At 64.6% G+C, this 17,755-nt stretch overlaps 2 protein-coding genes across 2 annotated transcripts; one reads left to right on the top strand and one right to left on the bottom strand.

Annotated features, from left to right (window-relative positions):
* Positions 1–2,444: 2,444 nt before the first annotated feature.
* On the bottom strand, positions 2,445–4,597 carry APLN (apelin). The gene is made up of 3 exons (XM_074835003.1): positions 4,468–4,597; positions 3,340–3,511; positions 2,445–3,247 (listed from the first exon to the last, which is right to left on the bottom strand). The coding sequence occupies exons 1-2, from the start codon at positions 4,574–4,576 to the stop codon at positions 3,345–3,347; spliced, it is 276 nt and encodes a 91-aa protein (XP_074691104.1). The 5' UTR covers positions 4,577–4,597; the 3' UTR covers positions 2,445–3,247; positions 3,340–3,344.
* Positions 4,598–11,535: 6,938 nt separating this feature from the next.
* Positions 11,536–17,597, top strand: XPNPEP2 (X-prolyl aminopeptidase 2). The gene is made up of 21 exons (XM_074835002.1): positions 11,536–11,657; positions 12,414–12,487; positions 12,619–12,729; positions 12,816–12,879; positions 13,080–13,184; positions 13,324–13,410; positions 13,515–13,661; positions 13,741–13,842; positions 13,954–14,035; positions 14,432–14,627; positions 14,771–14,860; positions 14,967–15,076; positions 15,161–15,238; positions 15,333–15,404; positions 15,524–15,584; positions 15,735–15,804; positions 15,895–15,999; positions 16,423–16,482; positions 16,683–16,759; positions 16,879–16,977; positions 17,269–17,597. Exons 1-21 carry the CDS (start codon positions 11,612–11,614, stop codon positions 17,473–17,475), a joined length of 2,043 nt encoding a protein of 680 aa, XP_074691103.1. The 5' UTR covers positions 11,536–11,611; the 3' UTR covers positions 17,476–17,597.
* Positions 17,598–17,755: the final 158 nt, after the last annotated feature.

Here is a 17,755-nt window from a genome sequence, read left to right as displayed (position 1 = left end):
CCACGGTACACGGTGCACGGGGACATGGCGGAGGAGCCCCACAGCCTCCCACCTGCCTGCGGGCAGCCGGCCAGGCCAGGAAAAGCCAGAGATTCCTTAGGTCTCCCGGCCCAGGAGCCTTTTCCTCCAGCACCAGCTGGCCACAGCCCAACCGGGGGGTCCTCCCTGGCCTCCTCCTTCCAGGCTGGCACGGGAGGGCTGGGGTCAGGGCTCAGCTGTGCATCCCCTGGCCACAGCCCAAGCCCCTGTGCTCAGGGCTGGGCAATGCCGGGGGGGGGCCCGGGGGACATCGCTGCCTCGCCTGGCACAGGCCACAGTGGTCTGCTCCGGGGGAGGCTGCAGGGCCAGCCCCCAGCTGCCCGTGCTGCCTGCACCCTGCAGGAGTTCATGGTGCTGCCTGCCTGCAGCTGGTGGGGGGGACAAACCACTGGTGCTGAGGGGTGGTATGAGGTGAAGGGGGAGAACCCTCCCAGTTCAAACCAGTAGCAGCAGCTCCACAGGATGGCAATGGAAGAAATGTACCCCACCACCACCCCTGGGCCAGCCAGAGCGGGAGCTGGGGTCAGCACAGGGGGGGCTGTGGTCAGGACACCACATCCTGCCCCCATCACAGCACTGGTGGCAACAGCCCCGGGAGGCTGGTGGGGCTGGAAACCACAGCGCAAGGGCCAGGATGGGACTGGGCAGCGAGCCGGCAGCCCTCGCCCACCCATCCCACCGCGGGGGCACAGGCCACTGGAGGCACGCGGGGCAGCCAGCCACCATGGCGGGCGTGGGCCGGCAGCGTGGCGGGAGCGCGCTGGCGCGTGGCCGGGGAGCACATCCCTCCTCGGTCCGAGGATGAGCTAATGGAGGCCAGCTGGGCCCAGCCCTGCTTCCCCCAGGCTCTGCTCCCAGCCCCGCAGCTGCAGCCTTTCCGCTCCGGCGGCCCCATTAACCCCCTCCCGGCCAGTGCTGCCAACCCCCTGCCCATGCCACCTCCCGCCCGGCTTCTTCGCTTCTTCACTTCTCTGCCAGCAGCCCTGGGGACGTCACTCATGGGAGGCCTTCTGCAAACAATATGGGGTTTGGGGGCCCTGTGTGGGCTTGGGGGGTGTCCCAGCTAGGGCTGGGGGAGGTCCTGTCCTGGAGGGGGGTCCCATCCCTTTGCAGGGTTCAGCCCCCACCCATCTGCAAAGTCCTACAGGGACCCGCAGTCTGCTGAGCCCTGACCCACTGCTTCCCCACATGGGTCCTGCTCATACACAGCCCTGTGGGGATGGGGACACCAGGGATAGGGTCACCAGGATGTGGACACCAGGGATGGGGATGTCAGGGATGGGCACACCAGGGAGGGGGGGCTGCCACGGACACCGGGGACAAGGATGCCATGGATGGAGCTGCCAGGTACCAGGCACCCACAGCTGCTCTTGTGTGTGGGGCTGTGGGGACAGCTGCCCAGGGCTGGTGCTGTCAAACTGGGGAAAAGGGGAGATCTGGCAGCCACTGGGGCTGCCTGAAGGCAGCAGTCACATGGAACCAGTGAGAGCGCTGTGCCCAGGACTGGGCTGCCATCCTGCAGCACTGGGGCAGCTGCCTGCCCTTCACCAGGGGCTGGAGCATTCCGGCAAGGCAGGCAGTCCCTGCCTGTCCCACTGCCCTCATCCTTCTCCCACTGGGGCCAGGACAGGCCCAAACCCTCCTCCCTGCCCCAGCCGGACACGGGTGCTGCACCCTCGGCTTCACCCAGCACCCACGGGTGCTGGTAACCACAGGAACGGCAGCATTGAAGGAGTAGGGCAGGAGCACCTGCACACCTGCATCTCCCTGCAGAAACCACCTTACAAAAGCTGTTATTCCAGCAAAGGTTTTGGCTAACAAGCTGTTCGAGTCCCCAGACTTAGGCACTGTTGGTGCCTGAGGGACAGTGAGCAGGATGGGCTGGGCTGTGTTCCCTCCTCTGGGCATGAAGCATCCCTGCACAGCCCCTCGACGGCACAGCCCGTCCCACCACCCTGATCCTTGTTTTTAAGTGGTTATTATTGCTCAGCCCTTCACCAAGCAGCTGATGCCCACCACGGAGGGGAATTCAGGTGAGCAGAAAAATAAACCCCAGAAGGAGATAAAGGCAGGGGGGCTCAGGGCTATATTTGCAGCCCAGCTCTTTGCTCCACAGCCCAAGGGTCCTTCAGCCACTCACCTCACACTGCCTCACCTGGGAACAGCATCCCTGTGCCTTCCAGTGTCCTCTCCTCCATCACCCAGCCTCTCTGCAAGTTTTACAGGCCAGGTAGCACTGCAGCTTTTCTCTTTGCTGGGCATCTTCTCTGCCAGCACTGTGCTGGGGAAGGGGCTGCCTTGGCCCCCAGCCACCACCGTGCAGCTCCAGGAGGGAGCAGAGGAACTCTGGGAGCACCCCCCACTAGCAGGCAAGCAACCCCTGCCCACACCCCCAAAAATAAGGGTTTACTGTCATCATAACTCTTTATTATAAAGATGTATTTACACAGAATAAATCTTTACAGACACGAGAGACATCGTCAACAGGACCCAGCGGTGCTCAGAGCAAGGGCCTCCCCTTTGGCATATGTCAGTGTTTTACACAGAGATCCCAGTGCCCCCCCATTCTCCCACTGTCCCATGGCGTGGAGCAGGCAAAGGGGCCCAGAGCCCCATGCTGTGTCCTGGGCAGGCACCCCATGCCTCAGGGGTCCCCAAGAGCTGGGTCTGCCAGCAGGAAGGGGACCCCACACTCACCAGGGAGGGGAGGGCAGCTCACCCAGGGTGTGGGATTAGCACCACAGGAATAAATAGACCCCTCCCAGGATAAACTGTGTGCTCACCCTGGCATGCGAGTGACTGGCAGGGATGAGGCAGGAGCCCCGAGGGAGCTCGCAGACCCCTGTGGAGAAGCTCCTCTGCCTGACAAAGTGCTTTTCGCAAAGCCCACGGATCCCAGCAAGCTGATGCCCAGGGCAGCCCTGCACCCATCAGGATGGGGCATCGCAGCAGCGGCAGAACCCGGCCCCACCACAAGCTGCGTGGGCGACCTGCTCCCAACCAGCCCCAGGAGGCAGTGAGGGGAGGCAGGAGGCACCCACAGTGCCAGACACGGTGCCAGGGCCACCAGGGACAGCCGTTGGGAGGAGGTGATGCCAGCTGAGGGCTCACAGGTGGAACTCCACTCTTGGGGCCGGGAGATGAACAGAGCAGGCTAGGACACAGAGCGGGCGATGGGAGCCGCATCCCTGGAAAGCTGGTGGCAACCCTGCAACAAGAGCAAACCCAGGTACGTGTGAGTTCCCTCCCAGCAATGTCACACGTGTCCCCTTGTCACTCCAACGCCCCGCTGCTCCTCACCTGCCTCAGAAGGGCATCGGGCCCTTGTGGGAGAGCCGGGGCCGGGGCCGCCGGTACCTCCGCCAGCCGCCCGGCCGGTGCCCAGCCCCGCGCCGCGCACCCCGCGGCCGCACCAGCGTTCGGATGAGACCGTCCTCCGCATCCTTCCCATCCGGCGCCTGGCCCAGCGGCCCTGGGGATGGCAAGAAGAGCATTAGCTGGGTCCCCCCACCCTGCACGTGGGACGGGGATGGGGATGCTGTGGGGCTTGCCTGCACCTCTCGCTGCCTGGCCCAAGGCAGGCAGGGCCGGGCAGCACCGCCCGTTTCCTGAATTGCCCCCAGCAGGAGCCATTCGCCGGCTGAGTGCTTCCTGCGCTGAGGCAGCCAGGCCACCTGCGCCGAGCATGGCCACCTCGTGTGGCTGTTGCCACCAGCCTCACCGAGGGGCACAGAGCAGCCCAGCCTCACGCTTTGGCCCCCAGCCCTCCCCAAAGCCACCGTCCTGTGCCCCCCTCCCTGCCAGGGTTCACCGAGACCCTCACCCCCTCATCCCGTCTGCTCCCCTCTGGTCCCTGGGGTGGCTGGCAGAGATGCTCCGGTGTCAGCACCAGTCCCAGCACCACCAGTCCCACAGCCAGCACACGTGTGGCAGCGCCCTGCTGAGCGGGGACTGGGATGGCACCCGGGGAAGGGGGCCGATACCTGCCGTGGGCAGCGTGGCAGGGCCGTGGGTCCCACTGCCAGCATCCCAGCGGTGCCCTGGGCTGTCACCCGCAGCACCAGGCGGGTCGTGCCCCGGCAGCCGGTGGCAGCGACAGCTCTCCGGCCCTCGGCCGGCTGTTGTGCTGCCCGGATGGACAGGGGGGGGTTTGTTGGCACCATGAAAAGCGCTTTGTCCTCCCCAGCCCGGCGGCAGCAGCTCCCGGCCGGCACGGGCAGGGGGTGCCGGTCCCCCCGAGCCCCGCTCAGCCCACCCTGCCCACGGTCACCCGGGCATGGTCCCCTCCATCCTCCCCGCTGCCTGCCCGGGCACCGGGCGATGCCGGACCGGGGGAAAGGTTGGGGGGAGGCAGAGGAGGGGGTGGGGGTGTCCCCATGACGGCGCCCAGCCGCGGCCAACCCCCCGCCCGGGGGTCCCGGCACTCACCCGCGGCGGCCAGGGCGAGCCAGAGCAGCAGCAGCGCCAGGAGCCAGCGCGGCGCGGCCATGCCGGGGGGCTGCGGGGCGGCGGCGGCCCCGCTGCGGGGGAGCCGCATTTGTAGGCGGTGAGAGCCCGGCCCGGCCCCGCCGCCCGCCCGGTCATGTGGCCGCCGGGCCCCCGAGGGGGGGGTGTCCGCCCCCCGCCCCGCCCCGCCCCGCCCCTGCGCCCGAACCCCTCCCGGGACACCACCAACCCCCCCGATCCCCCCACCGGCACCCCCTCCTGGGGATCCCCCACCCACGTTTACCCCCCCCTGCCCTCAGCCCGGCCCCAGCCCCAGGGCTCTGGGACCACCCCCCCAGATCGATCCTGGGATTCTGGGATCCCCCACCCAGCCTGGATCGGGGCCAGCTCCCAGCCTGGCTCAGGACCCCCACCCAGGCTGGCTCTGGGACCCCCACACCCAGCCTGGCCCCCAGAGCCCAGCACTGCTCCCAGCCTGGCTCCCGGATCCCCCTCACAGCCTGGGCCTGAGACACCCCCTCCCATCCAGGCTCCAACACCCCTCTCCCAGCCTAACCCTGGGACCCACTTCCAGCCCACCCCCCTCCCCCTGGCACCCAAGGGGGCAGGAGGCTGTCCTGGCACACCCCGTGCCCACCATCCCTGGCAGCCCTGCCTCCCTGCCCCCCCCAGCCCCTGCAGGGGGGTCCACCTGTGGCCCCCCCACCCTGTTGCCCCCCAGATCATCCAGCCACTGTCTGGGGTGGGGTGGGGGGACACAACGCTCCTCTGCATCACCCTTCAGGCCCCACAGACTTCACGGGGGTGGTTGGGGAGGCCCAATCCTCTTCGTAACACTCTGCTCCCCAGCACCCTGGGGGTGAGGGCTGCTGGGACACCCCAACGCCACCCCTGGGGGATTTGGGGCTGGGAAATGGCAGCTGGGGAGGGAGCATTTGGGGCACACCACAAAACCACATGCACCAAGGACTGACACGGTGACAGCCGCGGCACGCCGAGGACACAAGCGGGGCTCTGCGAGCCAACACTCTGAAAGCAACTCCTCCAGGTCCGGGGGTCCCCGAGGTGGCTAAGGGCGGGATGTAGGTCCAGTCACATGTTGGGTTTGTGTGGCCAGGTTTTGGTAGCCAGGGGCTGCAGGGGTGACTCTGTGAGAAGCTGCCAGCAGCTTCCCCCATGTCCGACAGAGCCAATGCCAGTTGGCTGCAAGATGGACCCACCACTGGCCAAGGCCGAGCCCATCAGTGATGGTGGTAGCGCCTCTGGGATAATCTATTTAAGAAGGGGGAAAAAAACTTCAGCCAGCCAGAGAGGTGAGAAAATGTGAGAGCAACAACTCTGCAGACACCAAGGTCAGTGCAGAAGGAGGAGGAGGTGCTCCAGGTGCTGGAGCAGAGGTTCCCCCGCAGCCCATGGTGCAGCCCGTGGTGAGGCAGCTGTGCCCTGCACCCAGGGAGCTCCACAGGGGAGCAGATTCCCACCTGCAGCCCATGGAGGACCCCACACCAGAGCAGGGGGATGCCCGAAGGAGGCTGTGACCCCATGGGAAGCCCGTGCTGGAGCAGGCTCCTGGCAGGACCTGTGGCCCCGTGGAGAGAGGAGCCCATGCTGGAGCAGGTTTGCTGGGCAGCACTTGTGACCCTGTGGGGGACCCACACTGGAGCAGAGGGAGAGTGTGAGGAGTCCTCCCCCTGAGGAGGAAGGAGCAGCAGAAACAATGTGTGATGGACTGACCACAACCCCCATTCCCCATACCCCTGTGCCACTGCAGGGGAGGAGGGAGAGAAATCAGGAGTGAAGTTGAGCCTGGGAAGAAGGGAGGGGTGGGGGAAACGTGTTTTAAGATTTGGTTTTATTTCTCATTGTCCTACTCTGGTTTGACTGGTAATAAATTAAATTAATTTTCCCCAAGTCAGGTCTGTTTTGCCCATGACAGTGATTGCTGAGGGATGTCCCTGTCCATATATCAGCCCATGAGCCTTTCATTATGTTCTCTGTCCCTGGTCCAGCTGAGGAGGGGAGTGATAGAGCAGCTTTGGTGGGCACCCGGCATCCAGTCAGGGTCAACCCACCACAAGGTACAAGGTATCAACCCTGGAAAAAGTGGGTGACAAGTACAACTGCACCCTGGGACAGCCTGTACCTGTGGGGTGAGTGGGGGGTGGCCCTGCCTTGCTAGCACAGCCTGTACAGTGGGGGCTGTACTGGGGGTGTGGGGGGGGACAGAAGGGTGTATGGGGGGGCTGTAGGAGGGGCTGGACAGGGTGACTCTGTGTTGGGCTGTGAGGATGGCGGGGGGCGGGGGGGGGCTGTAAGAGGGGCTACAGGGTGTGGGGGGGGTGTGAGGGGTGCCCAGCTCATGGCATCCAGGAGCTGGAACCCCATTGCTGCAGGCCAGCTGCCAGGCTCTGGGGTGCAGCGGGGACCCCCACGGCCCACCCCCCACCCCGGGCACACATCACCTGCTGGGCTTCAGGGCAGGCAGGGGCAGGCAGGCCCTGCCTTCACAAGGGATTGTCACAGCATCCCCGTGCCACTGCTCGCTTCCGCATTCCTGCGGCCGCGCACACCCTCCCTCCTTCCCCAGCCCGCGTCCTGTTTGCCGGGCGCGTCACCCCGGCCTGAGTCACCCCACGGCCTCTGCAGGTGACGGAAGGCCAACAATAGCCCACAAAGGGAGGATGTCCCCCCAAAGCCTTCCTCCGGCCTGTCTTCGAGGAAACCTCCCGCAGGAGGGAAGGGCCCCACCGGACACGCTGATGAGCTTCGTCCTGTTGACGCTGGCTTGCTCGGAGCGGCACGCGGCCCTGGGAGTCCCCAGGGACAGCCGGTGCCACCCTCCCCATGCTGGGCAAGGAGGAGGAGGAATGTGCAGGCACAGGGCTCACACCGACACTGTACCCGTGGGGACAGAACAGGCCAGCCTCGGCCCCATCCCTTGGATGTGGTGTGGGGGGGTGGCATCAGGGATGGCATTGCAGAGTCGAGCTCAGAGGTTGGGAATAAGGGGGTGGGGGGACACCCCTGTCACCGTGGGGACCTCATGGGACCGGGTGTGCAGCTGTGTGGTGAGGGGCGGCTGGCAGGCAGGGTGGTGGAGGACAGGGGGCTGGGCACTGCCATGGGCACAGCCCCCACCCTGGCACTGGGCAGGGACCAGGCAGGGAGGATGGAAGCACCATTAGCCCATTTCACTAATTAGCAGGATGGCAGCAAACCGCTGTCTGACCATCACCACAGCAACCGTGTCACACATCCTTGAGAAACTTTTGTTGCCATAACAATTACAGGCAGCTTTGGCGTCACCCTGTGTGTATCCCCCAGTCCCCATCCCCGTCCTGCCCGTGCTGGGGCTGCTGGGGATCCCCCACCACCTCCCTCCTGGGCTCCTCTGAGCGAGGACCGGAGGGTGATGCCAGGCACAGGCAGCCTGAGAGCATCTGTGACATGAGTGTGCCAGGCCTCAGCCTGCTGGCAGGCAGAGACAGGATGGCGAGAGAACGACCAGGCTCTGTTGCTGCCGGTCCCCGCATTGCACTGGAGCTGTGACAGGACCGGGTGGGTGGGCAGGGGACAGGGGGACAGGAGAGAGGGACAGGACAGAAGGACGGGGGGGGGGACGGGGGGACGGGACAGGGGTCTGTGTGGCTCCACAGCGCAGTCCTGGTGCCACCTCGTGGTGAGCAGGATCCCAGTGACAGCTGGACCGTCGCGGCGTGACACAACCAGACAGTCGCTGCGGTGACACAGCCGGACAGTCACCACATGGAGCAGACAGTCCCCGCAGTGGCACAGCCGGACACGCCCCCTGGGCACGCTGCCCCCCAAGAAGGGGCTGGCCCCACACCGCAGCGGGGCTGGCCACCAGCCCCAGGACAGTGCCAGGGTGCAGCACCCTGAGCCCCGTGTCCCTGCCCTCACCGTTCCTGTGCGCGGTGGCAACCATGTGCCCCGGCCCCTAGAGCCGGCTGACGGGCTCATGCCAGCAGAAGCAGGGCTGGAGAGTGGGGGATGAGGTTGGGACAAGGGAGTGGCCAAGGGGCCATGGTGTGTGTCCTGGTGCTGTGGCAGCTGGTCCCACCTGCAGCCCATCACCCGGTGGGTTCCCCCCGTTCTTGCTGTCCTGGCACTGTGAGCTTCTCCACGCTGGGGGACAAGACTGGTCACCCCAAATCCCAGCACCCGGAGAGGCAGCCTGTGCCAGTTCCCTAAGTGCTGCCATTTCCGCTGCCCTGGGGCCGAGGGAGGATTTCCATGGCTGTTCAAGGGCCTCAGAGGACACCACAGAGATGCGGCCACAGTACATTTTTATTAAAAGTAAAAACTGGTTGTGCAGCGGGCCATGAAGTGCCGCTGGGAAGAGGCAGCATCTCCAAGCGGGTCCGAGGCTCCCACCTCTGTATCCAGCCTCGTGGCCATGCCCGTGCAGGGGGAGTGGAGAGCTCGTGTGAGCTGGTGCAAGGACCCACAGCCAGTGCTAGAGACGGTCCCAGGAGAGCAGTCTGGCCAGGCAGAGAGGCTGCTGAGGAGGAGGGCAGGGGCAGGGGCAGCAGAAGGGTGGCTGGCACCCTGCAGGGCCCAGGAGCCAGCCGGGCAGGGCTTCCTCCCTACCCATCACACTGGGGGACACAGGGATTGATTTCTGCCCAGGTTTCCTGAAGGACCTCTTATATTTTCAAGGTTTTTTTTGTAAACCATCTTGTTTGTTCATTTACTGTAGGACCTACCAGATCTCCTGCAACTTGTGTCCTGCTGTGAAAGCCACCAAGCACAAAACCCTGCTGCAACGGCAACAAGGTCCTTCCACCCTTCTCCCAGGGTTTGCTCTCTGCACGCCTCCCATCCCTGCCCCACGCCTCACGCGGTCCCGTCTCTGTTTTACCCTCCTCCAAATGTGTGTTTGTGCCACGCAGCTGGCTGTGCACTCAGACAGAGACCCCGGGCCATCCGACAGTCACCAGGCTGTGACTGTGATGCTGTGCCCACCCTGGGGTGCAGAAGGTCCATGAGACATCCTGGCCAGTGGCAAAGGAGCTTCATGGTCTGTGATGAGCAACTCTCCAGCAGGGGCTCCTCCAGGTACCCCTGTCCTGAGAGAGGATGTGCATCCTCCCCTGAAGATCCATGTCTGACCCGAGGATAGACACCTCTGCTGCCTGCCAACAGGTCTGTCCTTCAGCCAGCCTTTCTCTTCAGTAAGAAGTCATTAAACCAGTTAGAGGAAATACATGTGCAATAAAAGTGACAGGCCTTGGGGTCAAGGCTCGTTATGACTAACATAATGAGCTTTTTTAGCAAGGCAGATGCTGGGGCGGTCTGGAGCTCACGGGCTCCGTGGGACAAAGGGCACATCCCAGAGGGCTTCTCCTGCAGAACGGGTCCCAGTGCAGCCCTCAGAGGTGGCTGCTGGCCCCCGAGCCCTGGGCCCAGGCTGGTACCTGGCCTGCACGGCTTAGCTCGGTCTGTTCGCCACCAACATGCTCCCCTCCCACTGCTGCCAAACGTGTCTCTGATCACATAAGGCTGCTCAATGCTAAAATATTGCTGTTGTCTCCTTTGCCAGAGTTTCCAACCCAGCCCACCAATGCACTCTGAATTTATTATTCCTGTTAGTCCATTAGCAGGACCATGTGCTCTTTCTAGCACTGAAGTTACCCTGTGCTTACCTTCAAGGCCTCACATGCATTCCTTCTCCCCAGAAATCCGTACCCACACACTAGAGGTGGTGTGAGACGTTCAGCTCCATCTCTCCAAAGCCCGGTCCCTTTTCTGTATAATCGCACCAGCTAAAAGCTGGGGTGCCAGCACCACACGCACTGTGGCCCCATCCCTCCACGCTCTGTTCAGACATCATCTCCATGTCCTGAGGGGTCCGTGTGCTCCTCCATGAGCCCTCTCCCACAGGCAGGGTCTGGGCAGGGCAGACAGGAGCAGCAGCAGCATCCACCTCTGCTTCTTCTGCAGTTCATGGGGGACCTGTGACTGGATTTTTGGGTGCCCCCCAGCCATCTTCCCTCAGACCAGGGAGACCCAACAAAACCTCTTCCCTTCCCAGAGCACTCGGGGTTTTCCCACACCACCACCTCTCATGCAGCCCAAAGCATCTGCAAGCACGTGGGACCCACAGCCATGCTGCTGCCTGTGCTGTCCCTTGCTCCTCTCCCATCCCCTCCTTGCCCCGCTTTGCCCTGGCACTGCCCACAGGCATCCCTGGGGAGCTCAGCACTCAGCAGGGGCTCTGATGTGGTCCTCGGTGCTGATCAGCTTTTCCCTGGAACAAAAAGCCTGTCAGTGAGTGATTGTCAACCCCATTACTAAAGCCACAGTGGAAGAACAGCCAGGTAAAATAAATTAGGGGTCCAGCCATGGCCAGGGGTTGCAAAATCGTGTGTTACTGACACACAGCCATCTGCAGGAGCCAAAGGCTGGGGTGGGTGTTTCATCAGTGTTCTGGTTGCTTCCAGCCCTGCTCACACAGTCAAGGCCCTGCAGGGAGGAAGGGCATTTTTGCCTCCCTGTGACAGCTGTAATGTTTAGCAGTTGCTATGGGGTGCGCCCAACCCCCATCACCAGTCTCGGCCAGACCCAGCACTGGGGGTGCCACAGGGTGCTGAGGCGGGCACCGCCACGACACGGCCCAGGAAGATGCTCTGCACCACTCCGTGTCCTGGAGAGGAGGGCTGGCTCGGGGACACGGCTGGCCCCTGCATCATGGCCCCCCCACCCCGGCACCCTCACCCCACAGGCCCCCATGTCAGCTCTCCGTGGCTCCAGGGGATAGAGGTTTCCAGAGGGACACAGGGGAGCAGAGCACCCTGCAGCCCCTTCTTGCCTCCTTTTAACCCCGGGGCAGCTGGGACGTGCCAGGCTGTGCTGGCACAGCCCCACCTCTGCTCCAGGAGGATCTTTGGACTTTGTGCTGATTTTGCTGTTTACTTTGATTTAGCGGCAGGATTCACTTTCAACGCATAGGACAACAACCACCACCTCCGTATCTACCCTTAGCTCTCTCATCCAGCATCCCTCTGCCCCTGGGGCAAAGGTGCAAGAGGAAGGACCTGTCACCCAAGGCACTGAGGAAAGGTCCCCTCCACTCCCCATCCTGCTGGGCACCCCCAGGGCAGCCATGCACCCTCCACAGTGGATCGCAGCCTGGGTGCTCCTGCTCCACGGTATGTCGGAGGGGCTGGGCTGGGAGGTGGGGTGGGCTCGCCAGGCGACGACACATCCTGGGACCCCGGGAACCAGGCTGGTCCCAGCGCGGAGGATGTAGGGGTGTTGTGCAGCAGTCTGAGCCACACACTTGGGTGAAGCGAGGGTGGGTTTCCCTTAGGGAGCCAGGGCTGCTCTGCTGCTCCAGCCCTGCTGCCTTGGGCAGGAGGCCGAGCTGCGGAGAGGGGCTAATCCTGCCTGTCTGACCCAGGGACGAGCTCTGGGGAGGTGATGGTTAAGGACCATGCTAAGGGTGACCCATCCCCCCATTGCCCCACTGACCCGAGCCTGGTGCCCTTGGCCTGAGATGAAGAGCCAGGTCCCTGCCTGCAGACTGCCGCAGTGCCAGTGGTGGTACCACAGAGTGGCACCGGGGTGAGGCCAGGTCTGTCTGGAACACAACCCTGGCTGCCGCCCAGGTCCTCCAGCAGCCCCAGCACCAGGGATGCTCAGGGCTGGTTCCTGCCAACCCCTGTCCAGCTCCTGGTCATGGTGGGCACTGGCTGCATCTCGTGACGATCCCACCGCACCCCCAGGGCCCGTCCCCAGGCATGCCTTGGGCACTGGCCATGCCCAGATTGCAAAAAGCCCCAAAGCTGGGCTGGCTCGGTGTTTGGGACCAGGGATGAGGGTCGCAGCTGGCTCTGGGCTGGAGCAAGGGACCAGCCTGACCCCGGGCTGCAGTCTGAGGCTCCAGGGTGTCCCCATGTCCCCAGGCTGTGCCGCAGGCCGGCCACCACAGGCCGCCTCTGCCAGGACCGACATCCGGGACTGCTCCGTGGACCCACCGGTGAGCCCCACCACGCCCAGCACTCCCTGTTCCTGGGACACCCCGTGTTGGGTCACCCCCTTCCCCAGCCCCACCACTGTAGCTTGGTGTCCCGTCCCCCTATCCCAGCATGTGTCCCCTTGTGCCACCAGTACCTGCCCCCTACGGCCATCAACACAACGGCACAGCTCGCCGCTCTGCGGGACATCATGCGAGCCCACAGTGTCCATGCTTACATCGTGCCCTCCACGGATGCCCACATGGTAAGGCAGCCTGCCTACACACCCCGGGGACCAGCTCCCTGGCTGGTGCCTGTGGCCGCCTCTCACGGCTCCATCCTTGGCTCCAGAGCGAGTACATCGCCGAGCGGGATTCCCGGCTGGGCTGGCTGACCGGCTTCACCGGCTCTGCGGGTGAGAGCATCCTCACCACCCTGGGGTCTCTGCTCAGGGGGCCAGCACCCAGCTGCCTGCTGGTCCTCATCCTTGTGGATCCTTGGGGCAGGGCATGGTCCCGCTCCACACAGGAGGTCGGGCTGGGGATCCCTGGGGGTCCCTGCTGACCACCTGGAGAGGGGGGAGTGGTGACGCCTGAGCCCCCACTCCTGTTCCAGGCACCGGTGTGGTGACACAGGACAAGGCTGCCCTATGGACTGACAGCCGCTACTGGACCCAGGCAGAGCGGCAGCTGGACTGCAACTGGGAGCTGCAGAGGACAAGTCAGTGGGGGGCAGGCTGGGGGGCTACTGCCTCCCCCTGCCCCCAGGACCCTCCCAACGCCAGCCGCGGCCTCATCTGGGCTCAACATGGGCCAGGACATGGTTTGCCCTCATAGTGCCACCCAGGTCTCTCCTGCAGCCTGGATTGAATCCATTGGGCTGTGGATCCTGAAGGCGGTTCCTGTCGGGGGAAACATCAGCTTGGACCCCTTCCTCTTCTCCATTGGTAGGGTCGACTGTCACATGGGGTGACCCTGTCTGACGTGAGGGCAGCTCCCGGGTGTGGATTTACTGGGTGCTCCCAACCATGGACTGCTTCCCCTCCCTCAGACACATGGAACAGCTACAGCCAGGCTCTGCACGGCTCTGGCAGGACCCTGCTCCCCATCGAGAACAACCTTGTGGATCAAGTGTGGGGTGACCAGAGACCCCCTCCAGCCTCCGGTGAGATCTACACCCTCCCAGCAGCATTCACAGGTACGACCGCCATCCTCCCTGAGGCTGCTGGGAGCCATGGTGGTCCCTGAGCTGAGCCGACCACTTGCCCCCCTCCCAGGGAGCAGCTGGCAGGAGAAGGTGGCCGGGATCCGACAGCAGATGGAGCAGCATGTTCGACGCCCCACAGCTGTGCTGCTGTCAGGGCTGGAGGAGACAGCCTGTGAGTAGTTGCGGTGCCGTGGTGGGTGCCGTGGCGGTGGGTGTCGTGGGCTCTGAGAGCTGGGGGTGGGAGGGCAGTTGAGAGGCACAGGCTTGGTCTCGTTCCCGGCAGGGCTCTTCAATCTCCGTGGACATGACATCCCCTACAATCCTGTCTTCTACTCCTACACCCTGCTGACCAACACCAGCATAAGGTGGGCAGCATCTCTCTGCGGGCAAGGGACATGGACAGCGCTCAGCATCCACCCTCCTTCCTTTCCAGGGCCAGCACCCACAGGACCCTCCCCTGGCCCAGCTGTCCCCCTTCCCCGAGCCCACCACATCCTGCAGTGCCCAGCCCCATTGTGTGCCCCCTCCAAGCCCCATATTTTCCCCAGGTCCAGACCCCTCCCATCCAGCCCACCCTGGGGTGCAGCACCCTCCTGAATCCTGGGGAGTGCAGCCCAAGGCCGAATCCCATTCCCATCCCAACATCCCCTCTGAGCCCCCCAGCCCCCTCCTCTCTGCCAGCGTGCCCCACATGGCCGGGCTCGGGGAGGATACCAACCCCACTTTGGGCTGTGCCCACCCCATCCTGCACCCTTCCCCAGCCTGTTCGTGGACGAGCTGCGGCTGTCGGCAGCGGCGCGTCAGTCCCTGCGGGCGGGCTGCCCCGGGCCGCTGTGCGTGGAGCTGCAGGAGTACGGGCAGACACGCGCCCACCTCCACGGCTACGCCCAGGGCAACGTCACCATCTGGCTGGGCACCGAGTACACCACCTACGGCCTCTACGGCGTCATCCCCCAGGTGTGGCACCGCCGCTGACACCCGCAATGCTGAGCCTGGCCGCGGGTGATGTGTGTCCTGCTGGGCTTGGGGACCACGGGATACGCCGTCCCTGGGGCACGAGGGGGGTGGCTGGCCATGCCACCCCCAGCCTGCCCTTGCAGGAGAAGCTGCTGGAGGACAGCTACTCCCCCGTCATGCTGGCCAAGGCTGTGAAAAACACCAAGGAGCAGGAGCTGCTGCGAGCCGCTCACGTAAGGGCTTTACCTGTCCCCGCAGCCCTGAGCAGAAGTAGGGGGCAGCCAAGGGAAGGGGGGTGCTGACACCTCCCCTCCCCTGATGCTGCCGGGCCACCCCCAGGTTCGGGACGCAGTGGCTGTCATCCAGTACCTGCTGTGGCTGGAGAAGATGGTCCCTCAGGGGCAGGTGGACGAGTTTTCGGGGGCACAGCACATCGACACACTCCGCCAGTCAGTGCTGCCACCGCATCTCCACACACACCCAGTGTAGGGCAGCTGGGGACCCCCAGCATCTCCTTCTCTGCTGCCTTCCAGGGCCCAGGAGCACAACCGCGGGCCCAGCTTCCAGTCCATCTCCGCAAGTGGGCTCAACGCGGCACTGGCCCACTATAGGTATGGCTCAACCCTGGCCAGGGCCAGCAGCAGTGGTGGGGAGTGGGCAGCTGGAGGCTGGGAGCAGGCCCTGACCACCCCCCTACCCTCACAGCCCCTCCAACGGGAGCAGCCGGAAGCTGTCTGTGGACGAGATGTACCTTTCGGACACCGGAGGGCAATATCTGTGCGTAGCCCTTAATGCAGACCCCCCCCCCCCACCATTGCACAGCCCCCCATCCCCTCCCCATGCCCCAAAGCCAGCACTGGGGCTGCATTGCCCCCGTTCACATTCCCCCTTTGCAGGGACGGGACGACAGACATCACACGGACGGTGCACTGGGGTGTGCCAACCCCGCTCCAGAAGGTACCAGCCCCTCCCATGCCAGCCAACATCCCCCTGCCATGCCCAGCACCCCGCTGCGGCACTCAGTACCAAGGTCCCAGCCAGGGATGGATGTGCTGGGGGGACTGTCTGGGCATCATCACTCTTAGCCCCCTGCCATGCCCCTCATAGGAAGCCTACACCCGTGTGCTGATGGGCAACATTGACCTGTCCCGCCTTGTCTTCCCACCCAACACGGCAGGTGGGTGCTGAGCTTGAGGAGAGGGAAGAGGAGGAGGGGGGGTGGGCCTTATTGTCTCTCTGGCCCCTATCCCACCTCATAATTCCCCAGGGAGAACGGTGGAATCCTTCGCCCGTCGGGCACTCTGGGACGTGGGACTCAACTACGGCCACGGGACCGGCCATGGCATCGGCAACTTCCTCTCAGTCCATGAGTGTAGGTGCTGTGGTACCGGCACCAGCGCTGGGGACATGGGCTGAGCTGCAGGGGACAGAGACAAGGACAGGGGCTCATCTGGGGCTTGTCATAGCCCAGCTGAGCCTCTTGCTGTGGGCGGGTGTCCCCTACCTGCAGGGTGCTGCAGTCCTTGCCAGGGTGGCCCTGCAGTCCTCACTGGTGTGGTCCCATGGTCCTTGACAGGGTGGCTCCGTAGTCCTTAGCAGGGTGGCCCTGTGGTCCTTGCTGGGGTAGCCCTGCAGTCCTTGCCAGGTGGTACCATGGTCCTTGCTGGGATGATCCAATGGTCCTTGCTGTGGTGGCCACACGGTTCTTGCCAGTGTGACACCGTGGCCCTCGTCAGGGTGTCCCTTCAGCACACACCATCCCCAGGAGCCATAACCCACCCCATGTCCCCTGCAGGGCCCGTGGGCTTCCAGTCCAACAACGTGCCACTGGCGGCCGGCATGTTCACCTCCATCGGTACGCACGCCCACCGCCCCGGCCGGTGCCTCGGGCTCTCAGCGATGTCCCTGAGCTGCAGAGCCCAGCCAGGGGAGGAGGCGTCCAGCTCTTGGACCAACTCAGGGGCCAGATCCAGCCTCTCTGGGGTGGGGTGGGGTGGGGTGGGCTGGGGGAGTTGCTGGGGCTCGGGACTCACCAGGCTCCTTCCCGGCCCCCAGAGCCTGGGTACTACCGCGACGGCGAATTCGGGATCCGCATTGAGGACGTTGCTCTCGTGGTGAATGCGCAGACTGAGGTAGCGCAGTGGGGCTGGGCTGGCAGGGGTGGCGCAGCACTGGGGGGGCTGCATCAAGCCAGGGCTGGGGACACCCCCCAGGTGGGGCTGGAGGCACCAATGCCACCTCTCTGTGGCAGCACCAGAGCGGAGAGGAGCCCTTCCTGACCTTCGAGGTGGTGTCCCTGGTACCCTACGACCGCAATCTCATCAACCTCAGCCTCCTGTCACCAGAGCAGGTACTGGGTGCCCGAGGCAGGGAGGCAGAGCAGGGATGTGGGGTACGGGGAGAGCGAAGAAGGGGGCTGGGGGGATGGATGTAGCAGGAAACCAGGACTGCAGCGTGAGGTTGGGACAGGGATGGATGCGTGGATGGAGAGGGGCAACGGGGTCTGTGGGTGGTGCCAGTGATCGGGGTGTGGGATAGAAGGATGAGGAGGGCCAACAAGGGCCAAGGTGGGGGTGTGTGGTGAGGGGGGACAGGCCACCAGGGCAGCCCCCCCGCAGCCCCCCGTGGTGCCTGGCTGCAGATCCGGTACCTGAACACCTACTACGAGACCATCCGGGCGCGCGTGGGGCCAGAGCTGCAGCGGCAGCGGCTGGAGGAGGAGTACCGCTGGCTGCAGAGGAATACTGAGCCCTTCCCGCTGGGCAGCGCCGCCACCACCACCGCCACCACCATTCTGGGCACCCTCACCTCCCTCCTCCCCGCGCTGCTCACGGGGCTGCAGGCCTGACCCTGTGCCAGCCGGCCCCGTGCCAGCCCCCTCCCTGCCGCAGCCATTTCTTCTCCCCGCCGCTCACTTCCTCTTTTTTCTGTTTCCTATTTGCTCGTTTGTGATTAAACATGAGCAAGGCCGGCGGGTGCCTGCGTGCTGCTGTGCCCTGCCACGGCAGCCCGGTGTGCTGCCAGCCTGCCCACCGCCTCACTGGATGGTGCAGGACTGGGGTCTGGCCCTACGTGGCCCCTGGCCCCACACCTGTCACCCAGCCCATGCTGTCTGCCCTGTCCTGGGG

This window comes from Strix aluco, chromosome 10 (assembly GCF_031877795.1).
Source record: "Strix aluco isolate bStrAlu1 chromosome 10, bStrAlu1.hap1, whole genome shotgun sequence".
Classification (NCBI taxonomy): Eukaryota; Metazoa; Chordata; class Aves; order Strigiformes; family Strigidae; genus Strix; species Strix aluco.
This window is presented reverse-complemented; position numbering and strand designations above follow the sequence as displayed.

Excerpts from the sequence above, each read along its gene's own strand:
- APLN (XM_074835003.1), bottom strand. The coding sequence starts at position 4,576 with ATGCGGCTCCCCCGCAGCGGGGCCGCCGCCGCCCCGCAGCCCCCCGGC. Across the intron at positions 3,512-4,467 it reads GCTCGCCCTGGCCGCCGCGG|GGCCGCTGGGCCAGGCGCCG; the intron begins GTGAGTGCCGGG and ends TGCCATCCCCAG.
- XPNPEP2 (XM_074835002.1), top strand. The coding sequence starts at position 11,612 with ATGCACCCTCCACAGTGGATCGCAGCCTGGGTGCTCCTGCTCCACG. Across the intron at positions 13,185-13,323 it reads CTGGGAGCTGCAGAGGACAA|CCTGGATTGAATCCATTGGG; the intron begins GTCAGTGGGGGG and ends TCTCTCCTGCAG. Across the intron at positions 13,662-13,740 it reads CCTCCCAGCAGCATTCACAG|GGAGCAGCTGGCAGGAGAAG; the intron begins GTACGACCGCCA and ends CCCCCCTCCCAG.